The sequence below is a fragment of the Ichthyophthirius multifiliis genome (genome assembly GCF_000220395.1).
Source record: "Ichthyophthirius multifiliis unplaced genomic scaffold scaff_1120509250563, whole genome shotgun sequence".
Taxonomy (NCBI): domain Eukaryota; phylum Ciliophora; class Oligohymenophorea; order Hymenostomatida; genus Ichthyophthirius; species Ichthyophthirius multifiliis.
The window spans coordinates 1-12,239 of NW_004086632.1; the positions used below are offsets into that span (position 1 = coordinate 1).

General features: G+C 17.9%; 2 protein-coding genes across 2 annotated transcripts, besides 28 other annotated features; both read left to right on the top strand. All coding sequences in view use genetic code 6, as the record gives it.

The window, feature by feature from the left end:
- The first annotated feature begins 6 nt into the window (after positions 1–6).
- Positions 7–56: a microsatellite.
- Positions 57–707: 651 nt separating this feature from the next.
- Positions 708–752: a microsatellite.
- Positions 753–2,053: 1,301 nt separating this feature from the next.
- Positions 2,054–2,095: a microsatellite.
- A 1,093-nt stretch (positions 2,096–3,188) lies between these two features.
- Positions 3,189–3,234: a microsatellite.
- Positions 3,235–3,444: 210 nt separating this feature from the next.
- On the top strand, positions 3,445–5,690 carry IMG5_081960 (hypothetical protein; the record flags this gene model as incomplete). Its single annotated transcript, XM_004036402.1, has 2 exons — positions 3,445–3,940; positions 3,980–5,690. 2 exons carry the CDS (start codon positions 3,445–3,447, stop codon positions 5,182–5,184), a joined length of 1,701 nt encoding a protein of 566 aa, XP_004036450.1. The 3' UTR covers positions 5,185–5,690.
- Positions 5,691–5,713: 23 nt separating this feature from the next.
- Positions 5,714–5,764: a microsatellite.
- Positions 5,765–6,358: 594 nt separating this feature from the next.
- Positions 6,359–6,534: a microsatellite.
- Positions 6,365–6,439: a microsatellite.
- Positions 6,379–6,475: a microsatellite.
- Positions 6,385–6,530: a microsatellite.
- Positions 6,403–6,538: a microsatellite.
- Positions 6,407–6,538: a microsatellite.
- Positions 6,407–6,543: a microsatellite.
- Positions 6,544–6,562: 19 nt separating this feature from the next.
- Positions 6,563–6,618: a microsatellite.
- Positions 6,564–6,667: a microsatellite.
- Positions 6,565–6,680: a microsatellite.
- Positions 6,591–6,680: a microsatellite.
- A 716-nt stretch (positions 6,681–7,396) lies between these two features.
- Positions 7,397–7,433: a microsatellite.
- A 21-nt stretch (positions 7,434–7,454) lies between these two features.
- Positions 7,455–7,497: a microsatellite.
- A 36-nt stretch (positions 7,498–7,533) lies between these two features.
- Positions 7,534–7,627: a microsatellite.
- Positions 7,574–7,634: a microsatellite.
- Positions 7,586–7,665: a microsatellite.
- Positions 7,647–7,675: a microsatellite.
- Positions 7,676–8,224: 549 nt separating this feature from the next.
- Positions 8,225–8,263: a microsatellite.
- Positions 8,264–8,512: 249 nt separating this feature from the next.
- Positions 8,513–8,550: a microsatellite.
- A 120-nt stretch (positions 8,551–8,670) lies between these two features.
- Positions 8,671–8,746: a microsatellite.
- Positions 8,671–8,747: a microsatellite.
- Positions 8,673–8,739: a microsatellite.
- Positions 8,676–8,734: a microsatellite.
- Positions 8,748–8,788: 41 nt separating the features above from the next.
- On the top strand, positions 8,789–12,159 carry IMG5_081970 (zinc finger lsd1 subclass family protein, putative). Its single transcript, XM_004036403.1, has one exon. The coding sequence runs from the start codon at positions 8,900–8,902 to the stop codon at positions 10,577–10,579; it is 1,680 nt and encodes a 559-aa protein (XP_004036451.1). The 5' UTR covers positions 8,789–8,899; the 3' UTR covers positions 10,580–12,159.
- The last annotated feature ends 80 nt before the right edge of the window (positions 12,160–12,239 follow it).

A 12,239-nucleotide genomic window follows, 5' to 3' on the forward strand; every position in this document is an offset into this window, starting at 1 on the left:
ATTATNTATATTTATTATTATATTATATATATATATATATATATATATATATATATTATTTAACAAATAAATTGATTTTTTATTATTAAATTTATTAAATAGTTGCCTGAAATAAAATTTTCTTATTAATATTTACTTTTTATATATTTTAACAAAAGTTTTATTAATTTCTTAAATAAAATAAAAATAAAAGAAGATAAAATAAATTTTAATTTAAATTGTATATAAACATTATTAATATTTTAAATTTTTTTATTAAAATTATGCATTTATTTTAAAAATGATTTAATTTAATATATTGTTAAACTTATTTTCAAATAAACCAAAAATTAATTAATAAATTTCTTTTAAATTCCTTATAATATTAAACATATTCCAATTTTATATAGATTTATGTGTTTTTATTAAGTAAATAAAATGAGATTATTAAATATTTTATCTAATAAAAAAATAAGAATATATATAGACATGATATATAACAATTTTAGAACAAAAAGAATAAACTTATTTTAAGTAAAATCAGTAAAACCTTCTATAAATGTTTGTCCGATATACAAATCATCTTATTTAAAAGCAATCACTACTTATATGCAAATCAGGCTAAAATCTAAATTTATTTCTCTAATTTTAAAGCAAGATTAAATTTATATATAAGCATTATAAACACAAGAACATCACCTTATTCAAGAATTTTAACTATTGAATTAAAATTAAAAAACAATAATTAAACAAATTAAAAAAAATACACTAAATATAACTTAAAATATTTTTTTTTTAGATTAAGAAAATAACAATTAATATATTTTTTTGTTCTCCAAATTACAACTAAAGCTTCTAATTATTTCATTTTGTAGTATAATCGGTAATTATTATAATGTTACACTTATTTTTTGAGTTGGCTGGGACTTTTTTTTGTGAGATATCTGACATTTCTCAATTGTATGACCTTTCGTGTAAATAATGCATCGTATATTCAAATTAAGTTTTTAATCAATGCAATTTTTTTAAAGGTACTAAAAAGCAATATCAAATTATTTTCATGTTTGTATAAATTAGTTTTTTTCGTTTATTAAAAAAATAATCTTTGAATAAAATAAATTCATCAAAGCTTTTTCATGTCTTTTTAGAATATAAAAAACGCTGTTTTTTAAGAAATTTATTTCTATGTTTTTTTTAGAATATAATTAATAGGCTTTTTTGACAACTTTAAATTGAAAATTTATTTTTCTTCAAATTTTACCTCTTTTAAAAAAATTAATAATCTTATATATAATGTTTATTTATACGAATTAAACTCTTTTCTCAGATAATGTCCAGGAGGCTTTTTAATTATTCAAACAAATTCATAATGTGAAGATACTGCTTAATAAATACCTTTTTTGATTAAAATGAAGTAAGGAAAAACCTAATATAGTTAACTGATCATAAAATTTTAATATAATCTATAAGGATTAAGCTGATTATTTGTTAAAAATGTAAAATAAATTGAAAAAAATGTATATTTTTATTTATTTATAAATTTTCTATTTTTTTAAGAGTTATTTCTATTTTTATTTTATAAATGAGATAATATTTAATGAGTTAAATTATTTTTTATATTTTCTTTGATTTCTTATTTTATTTTTTATAAGCCTTTATCAATTAGAAATTAAAGAATTTTATTAACCAATAATATTTTTGTAATTGATTATATTTTTTAAAATAAAAATATGTTTTATATTTATGTAGTTTAATTTACATATGAAATAATGCTTAAAAATAGATTAGATTTTTATTTATTTAAAGAAACATTAAATTTTTTAATCTTTAGTATTTTTTTTTGGAAATTATATGTAAAATCCATAATATCAAATTTTATTAAGAATCATATATTTATTATTAAACATTTTTTTCTATAACAATAATATAAAATATTTAATATTTTAATATTCGCATATATATAATTTTATAAGTATTTTTTAAAATAGATAATTAATTTTTTTTTTACATAAATAAATTAAATTTTATTTAAATATTTATATATATATAACTTTATAATTCTAATTTTTCTAAATTTAATCTAATATACTATATTTTATTATATATATATATATTTAAAATAATTTTTTTTTTTTTTTTATATTTATTTAAAAAATATTAATTTTATACCTTTTTTAAAATATAAGTAAAAATTAATTATCTTCTTTTAATATTATATTACATATATATTTTTATTATTTTTTCTAATTTAATCTTAATAATATTTTTATATTGAACACTTTACTATTTTTATATTTAATAATTCTTTATTTCATATTTAAAATTTATACTTATAATTTAACTTCTAGGTCTATGTCTTCTTAATTACTTTCTTAATCTTCTTGTATATAAAGCTTAGATAATCCAATAACACACGATTTTTCCAATTAACAAATTTAAGCAATTTATTATTTTTATTTAATTTCAATCATTGTGACTTATTTATAATTATTCTTTATAATTTGCTTGAAAGAAAATTGAAAATAATTTTTGAACTAAATATATTTCTTTAATACGAAATTTTAAAGTGTTTTTAGGTTTATAATATTTATTTTATTTATGGATTAAATTAAAATAAAGAAGAGTTTATAATAATTTAATATTAATAAGAAACTAAAATAAATGTTAAGAATGAATTTATTTTTATATTTATAAAAATTTTGGTATTTTTAATTTTCTTAAATAGAAAAAAAAAATATATTATAAATTTTTTTATTAAAAGAATTTTATATTATATTATAAATAAAATTAATATATACTATTTTAATATTTTATATTTAAATGAAAGTTAAGAATATATAAATTTAAAATTAAAAAATTTTAATATTTTTTTTATATTTTTCACAAATTAATATATAGTTAGAAGATTAAAATTTATTAATTACAGTTTATTTTTATTTTATTATTATTTTAAAATATGATAAATAATTTTAATAATTACTATCAGATAAAAATTAATATTATGAAAAACACATATATCAGATATTATAAATATAAATATAAATTAATTAATTTATATTTATATTTAATTAATATTATTATTTTAAAAATCTGATATATTTATTTATAATATGGAAATAATTGCATTCAATAATAATAATAAAATAATTTTTTTCTATCTTAATAATAAATTGATATTTTTAATAATTTAATTATTATAAATAAATTTTAAAAACAAAAAAATATATAAAATAAAAAATACAAAAAAAAAAAAATGAATAGTAAAAAATTAATTTTATCATTAATATATTTAATATTTATAATCTAAAAAATAAATACATTCTAATATCCTTTATAAATATATCAATATTGGTACAGTATTCCTGAAAAATCAGCCATAATAATAAGACCAATCAATGAAAATTACAATCCAAATAATATTACTATTATTGTATATTAAATGACGATGGTTTTATAACAAAGTAAATGATTCTAGACAGATTGATTGAAGCAGTCGACAAAAATGCCTATTTTATTGAGACAAAATAAGGGCGACCAAAATTATTTATATTAAACCGTTTAAGACGTGAATACTAAATAATTGACTTAATAGATCTTTATAATTTGGTAAATAATGGTATATACAAAATTCCCCGTTCAAAAACTTTATCTTTTTCAATTTACAGTTATGAAGCAATTAAATCAATTGTTATTTAATAAAAATAAAAAGTTATGTTTAATAATAATTATATCGCCTTTTATGAAACTCCATTTTTCGACGATGATTGCAACTAAATCATGATTCTATCAAAAAATATTTAAAAATATCAGGATATTAGTACAAATAATATTATTGTTTTCGACGATTATAATAAATAGTACCTAGCGTATATGATTTATAAAGGGAAAAAATATAAAATGGCCCATTATCCTTAATATAAGTGCATGTATGTAATTGATATTGATAATGATATTGCCCTTAGTTTAGACTTATATTTTTCAGTTGAAACTGCATTTGTAGTTTAATTAATATTTTCTGGAGATACTGTTACTTTAACAAAGAAACTAAAACTGAATTAAGATAAATTTTATATGTCTGATATTTTCGATTTTGGAATTGGGAAAAAAATAATTTGCTTTGGGACTTCAAATACTTGGAAATTTTACGATTTACTTACTTTTAAGGAAGTAGAAATGACTCCAGATAGTTCGTCAATTAAATTCGGAGAATATTAGGATATTTTGTCTTTTTAATCAGTCATTATTTTTGGAAAAATTGTATATGATATATCTTATGATCAAATTTTAAATAAAGTTCATTTGATCTAAAGAAACAATTTAAATTATAAATATTACACACTTCCTATAAAAGACCATAGGTTTAGATAGTCATTTTTAAAAGGAAAAGCTTTAATTGCGGATGATAATAATCATAGTGATAAATATGTCTACTTATATTCAATTGAAAATATACTTTGTAGAGATAATGAGCATATAACTAATAATCTATAATGCGTTTAATGCAAAAGCAATGAGTATTTTAAAAACGATATATGTGTAGGGTGCCCATAAGGAACTTTTGTTGAAAATAATATATGTACTGCATGTATGCAAGGATGTATATTATGTAATAATAAATCTACTTGTATTATATGTGATTAAGGTTATTATATAAATGATTTGAAGGAATGTAACACATGTAATGCGGGATATTATATAAACACAAGGAGTAATTTATGTGAAAAATGTGATGATAATTGTCAAACATGTGAAAACGGAATAGTAAATAATTAATGTATTACATGTAATAATAATTAAGTTCTTTTATAAACTAAAAAATGTGTCGATAATTGCGATAATAAATAATATGAGGATTTAAATAAAAAGTGTTAGTAATGTGATCCTACGTGTCTTACTTGCTCGAATTCTAATACATGTGATACTTGTGAAGAAGGATCATATTTGAAAAAAAGTACATAAAAATGCGAATTAATGAATGTAAAGAATGTTTTTAGGGACTCTATTTATTTAATGGATTCTGTAGTAATGAAATTTATTGCTAAGAGAATACTTACTTAGACGAAAATGAGTGCAAAACTCAATGTCCTTAAAATAAATTTAAAAATCTAGAGACTAATACATGCGATACTTGCCATTCCTCATGCAAAAGATGCACGGAAACAGGCAATATTAAATGCTTGGAGTGCGAAAATGGACTAGCTTTGAATGAAGATGGTAAATGTGAGAATAAAATAATTAAAACATATGCTGCTACTAATAAGTTGATGTTTAAAGTATATATTGTTGTTACTGTATATATATTTATTGCGTGTATAATTTGCCATTATTTAGATTACAAATCCTACATTAAAAATAAAAAATTGAAAAATTTCGAAGAAGAAGAATGTAAATCTAAAATAACGAAATCTTAAATAGAACCCGTAAAAGGCAAGATTGTGGCAGAAAATGTAAATAAAGAAAATTAAAGGTAAAGATTAAGGTAAAAATCAGATATTCAAAAAGCTGAATAATAAATATAATCATTTTAATAAATAGACGTAAATTCACAAAAAAATAATAATAAAAATGATACAAATACAAGAAAAGGAAGTAATTATATAAGTTAAAGTTAAGCTTGCCCTGATTAAAATACCTAAAATATGTCTGGATTTAAAAATATCTTAGGTAAATAAATTATCTAAAATAATACGAATAAAAAAAACAGTACAAATGTTATTTTATTAGATGATATATAAAATAATAAAAATAACATAAATAAAGTTAATAAAATAAATATAAATAATAATTATTATTAGTATGACTAGAAATTATATTATACCCTTATTGCAAATGAATTTTTGGAAATGTATTTATTAGAAGACGATACTCAAAACTCATTACTTAGGGCTCTACTTATGTATTTTAAATAATGCTTATTTATGTTATTTTGCTTTTATTCTTATATGAAAGGATATTTTATAATGGTAATTTTAATATTTATGGGTATTATAGTTAAATAATCTTTGAAAAAAAAAATTGAAAAAATCAAAATATTAAAGTATGTTAGATATATAATTTCAAAGTTACTTTTATTAGCAATTTTCACGATATTCTTTATTTTATTTATTTTAAAAAAGTGAAGTATTATTAATGATGGAGAATATTAGAAATGGACTATTTGCTACTTAATAGTTTTTATTATAGATATTTTTTTAATTTAAAATATTATTTCATTTTTAAATTATTGTTCAAGTGTAAGAAGTTAAAAAGGATATAATGATAGGTTATAAAAATTATTAGATTTGACATTTGTAAAAAGAAATATAATTAAATTAATAAAAAAAAAAGAAATAATTTGAAAACAAAAATTTATTATTATTTATTCTATAAAATAAAATTGAAATATTTATATAAATATTTAAAATTATATATAATAATTAAATTTAAAAATAATCATAAAAATATATATAATAAATTAAAAAAATAATATAAATAATTATAATATTAATATTAAAAATTGTATAAAAAATAATAATAATAATAATAATAATAATAATAATAATTATAATAAAAATAATAAGAATTTTACAATAAAAAGAAAAAAAAATATATAAATATATAATTAATAAATATATATATATATTAATATATATATATATATTTATATTTATATTTATATTTATATTTATATTTATATTTATATTTATATTTATTATTTATATCTTTTTATTCTATTTAATAAATACAATTCTTTTTTTTTGATATTTTATGCTATATTTTTATATAATATAATTATATGCGTTTTTAATAACAATAAATTAAAAACTTATATTTTTTTTTAATATTTTTTATATAATAATGATTAATAAATAACTTTTTCTGATTTAAATAAAGTAAGGAAAAACTTTATATTGTTATTAATTCATAAAATTTTAATATAATCTATAAGGATTAAGCTGACTTTTAGATAATTATTTACAATAAATTAATAAAAATGTATTTTTTATTTATTTTGGATAAAATTTCTATTTTTTTTTAGAGTTTTTTCTATTAATTTTTGAAATGATATTAATTTAATAATTTAAATTAATTTTTTATATTATCTTTGATTTCTCCTTTTTTATTATAAATTTTTATAATATAGAAATTAATGAATTTTATCAGCCAATAATTTTTTTGTATTTGATTATATTTTTTAAATAAAATTGATTAAATAATTCTTATAAATAATTTTTTATATATTATTTTAATATTTAACTTGAAAAATAATAAATATTAAATTTTTTAGACTTAAGTATTTGTTTTTAGGAAATTATATATAAAATCCTTAATAACAAATTTGATTAAAAAATATATATTTATTATCAAATAAATTTTTTCTATATTAATAATTAAAACTATTTAATTTACTAATATTCGCATATATTAAATTTATAAATTATTAATATTATTTTTATTAAATATATATTTATATTTTATATATAAATAAATAAAAATTTATATATATATTTTTTTTATATTAATAATTTTTTTTTATATTTTATTGTATATTTGTATTTGAATATTTTATTTTGTTTTTATATATATTTTAAATAAATTATTTTATAAAAATATTTATATAATTTAAATATATTTTTATTATATTTATTTGATATTATTTTATATATATATATTTATTTTTTTTATTATTTAGTTTATATTTTTTTAGTTTAATTTTACTAATTATTGATACAATGAACACTTTTAACAAAAATATTCATTAATAATAATTTTTTTTATTTTTAATATTTATCGATTCCCTATTTCATATTTATAATTTATACTTGTAATTTAACTACTAATCCTATGTCTTCTTAATTACTTTATTAATCTTCTTATACATATAACTTAGATAATCCAATAACACACAATTTTGCAATAAATAACTTATTATTTTTATTTTATTCCAATAATTTGTGACTTATTTATTTATAATTATTCTTCATAATTTGCTAGAAAGAAAATTGAAAATAATTTTTGAGCTAACTATATTTCTTTAGTACAAAATTTATAAAGTGTTTTTAGGTTTATAATATTTATTTTATTTATGTATTATATAGATTAAATTAAAATAAAGAATATTTTTTAATAATTTAATATTAATAAGAAACAAAAAAATGTTAATTATGAATTTATTTTTATATTTATAAAAATTTTAGTATTTTTAATTTTCTTAAATAGAAAAAAAAATATTATAATTTTTATTATTAAAAGAATTTAAAATTATATTATATATAAATTATATAATAAAATTTATATAAATTATTTTTATTTTTATTAATAAATGTAAGTTATACATAAATTTAAAAATAATAAAAATTAAATAATTTTTTTATATATATTTTATTTTATTTTTAACAAATTAATTTATTTAGAAGATTAAAATTTATTAATTTGAGTTATATATTTATTTTAAAATATACTAAATAATTTTATAAATTACTATCAGATAAAAATTAATATTTATAAACATATATTATTAGTTATTATTAAAAAATTAAATATAAATTACCTAAATTTTATTTATATTTTAATTTTATTTTATTATTTTAAAAACCTGATTTATTATTATAATATGAAATAATTACATTCAATAATATAATAAAATAAAAAATTTCTATCATAATAATAAATTGATATTTTTTACAACTTAATTGTTAATAAATATATTTTATAAAAAAATAAAATAAAAAATAGAAAAAAAATAATCAAAAGAAATAAAATAAAAAATAAAAAACAAAAAACAAAAATGGTGAATAAAAAATTAATTTTATAATTTTTTTTTTTTGTTACTATAATCTAAAAAATAAATACATTCTAATATCCTTTATAAATATATCTATATTGGTACCACATTTCTGAAGAATCAGCCATAATAATAAGACCAATTAATTAAAATCCAATGTAATATTACTATTATTGTATATTAAATGATGATGGTTTTATAACAAAGTAAATAATTCTAGATAAATTGATTGAAGCAGTCGATGAAAATGCCTATTTTATTGAGACAAAATTAGGTCGACCAAAATTATTTACATTAAACCGTTTAAAACGTGAATACTAAATAATAGACTTAATAGATCTTTATAATTTGGAAAACAATGGTATATATAAAATTCCCCCTTCAAAAACTTTATATTTTTCAACTTACAATTTAGAAAAAAACAAAACTATTAATATTTTAAAAAGCCAAAATTCAATGTTTAATTAGAATTATTTCGCTTTTTATAAAACTCCTTTTTTCGATGACAATTGTGACTAAATCCCTATTCCAAAAAATGATGTTTAATAAGTGTCAGGATATTGTAATACGCATCATATTATTGTTTTCAACGATTTTTATACTTATAACCTCACGTATATGATTTACAAATAGAAAAAATACAAAATTAATAAATTTACATACAATAAGTGCATATATATGATTGATATTGATAATGATATTGGCCTTACTTTATAAAAATAAAATTCATATGAAAAAGTAGTTATAGTTTAATTATTATTTTCTGGAGATACTGTTACTTTGAAAACGAAACTGAGACTAAACTAAACTTAATTTTATATGTCTGATATTATCGATTTTGAAATTGGGAAAAAAATAATTTGCTTTGGGACTTCTAATACTTGGAAATTTTACGATTTGCTTACATATAGGGAAGTAAAAATGTCTCCAGATAGTTCGCCGATTAAATTCGGAGAATATTATGATATTTTGTCTTATTAATCGGTCATTATTTTTGGAAATATTGTATACGATATATCATTTGATAAAACTTCTGATTAAGTCCGTGTGATCTAAAGAAAAGATTAAAAAAATAAATATTACACACTTCCTATAAAAGACCATAGACACAGATAGTTTTTTTCAAAAGGAAAAACTTTAATTGCGGATGATGAAAATCATGATGATAAAAATGTCTACTTATATTCTATTGAAAATATAATTTGTAGAGATACTGAGCATATAACTAATAATCTATAATGTATTTAATGCAAAAATAATGAGTATTTTAAAGACGATATATGTGTAGGCTGCCCATAAGGAACTTTTTTTGAAAATAATATATGTATTGCATGTATGCAAGGATGTATATCATGTGATAATAAAACTACTTGCATTATATGTGATTAAGGATATTATAAAAATAATTTGAATGAATGTAAACTTTGTAATATTAATTGTAAAACTTGTCAAAATGATAATCCAGATATATGTGCTTCTTGTAATTCACCTAAAGTTTTACAAACAAAAGACTAAACATGTGTAGATGTTTGTGATAGTAATTAATATTTAGATAATACTCAAGTTGATATACCTAAATGTAGGGACTGCGATATTTTATGTCTTAAATGTGTAGACGCAATTTTTTGTTAACTTTGTGTAAATGGCAACTTTTTAAATACAAATACTTCGAAATGTGAACTATGTGATGCTCAATGTACTACATGTGAAAACGGTACTGATAATACTAAAATGCCTGTCCTGCTCACCTCCTTTATATTACCAATAACTGGAAAAAAAATGCGTTAGGAATTGCAATTAAGGCTAATATGCGAACACTTAAAGTAGTCTATGTGAATTATGTGATCCGAATTGTTAAACTTGCAAAGATTCAAAGACTTCTTGTCTTACTTGTAATAATAATTAATATTTATAAACTAACTAAACTTGCAAAGATATTTGTTTACCAAAATAATATCCGGATAATACGAGAAAATGCTAGCCGTGTAATGCATCATGCTTATCATGTATTAATAATACTTCATGTACTACATGTACTGATGATAATTATTTAAATCCTGTTACTAAATTTTGCTCACCTTGCTCCGCTAACTGTAGAACTTGTGTTAATAATGCTGATACTTGTACATCCTGTATTAAGGGCTAATATTTAAATACTGATACTAATAGATGTGAACAATGTAACGCAAACTGTGTAGCGTGCGAAAACGGACCCACTAATGATTAATGTACGGAATGCTAACTTAATAATTTTCTCACTTAAGACAGAAAATGCGTTATTTCTTGTTAATAAAATTAATATGCAGATGCTTTAAGGACATGCTAATAATGCAATGCGACTTGTCTTACATGTTAAAATGCTATTTCGTGTAACACATGTAATGCGGGATATTATATAAACACAAGGAGTATTTTATGTGAAAAATGTGATGATAATTGTCAAACATGTGAAAATGGAATAGTAAATAATTAATGTATTACCTGTAATAATAATTAAGTTCTTTTATAAACTAAAATATGCGCCGATAATTGCGATAATAAATAATTTGAGGATTAAAATAAAAATTGTTAGTAATGTGATCCTACGTGTCTTACTTGCTCGAATCCTAATACATGTGATACTTGTGAAGAAGGATCATATTTAAAAAGAAGTACATAAAAATGCGAATTATGTGACTTAAATTGTAAAACATGTATAGAAAAGGGCAAATGTGTATCTTGTAAATAGAATTATTTTTTAACTTAAAATTAATAATGTAAACTTGAATGTGATTAATCTTTTTTTCCCGATTCTTAAGGAAATTGTTTACCATGTGATTCTAATTGTTTAAATTGTAAACAATCTGATGAATGTACAGAATGCTTTTAGGGACTCTATTTATTTAATGGATTCTGTAGTAATGAAATTTATTGCTAAGAGAATACTTACTTAGACCAAAATGAGTGCAAAACGGAATGTCCTTAAAATAAATTTAAAAATCTAGAGACTAATACATGCGATCCTTGCCATTTTTCATGCAAAAGATGCACGGAAGCAGGCAATATAAAATGCTTGGAGTGCGAAAATGGACTTGCTTTGAATGAAGATGGTAAATGTGAGAAAAAAGTATAAGAAACAAATGCGACTACTAGTAAGTTGATGTTTAAAGTATATCTTGTAGTTACTATATATATATTAATCGCCTGTATAATTTGCCATTTTTTAGATTATAAATCCTATTTTAGAAATAGGAAAGTGAAAAATTTCGAAGAAGAAGATTGCAAACCGAAAATAGAAAAATCTTAATTGGAACGCGTAAAAGACCATATTGCGGCATAAAATGAAGCAGAAAATATAAACAAAGAAAATTAAAGGTAAAGGCTAAGGTCTAAATCAGATATTCAAAAAGCAAATTAATAAATAGAATAAATAGACATAAAATCACAAAAGAATAATAATAAAATTAATAGAAATCCAAGAAAATAAAGTAATTATATAAGTTAAAGTTCAGTTTCT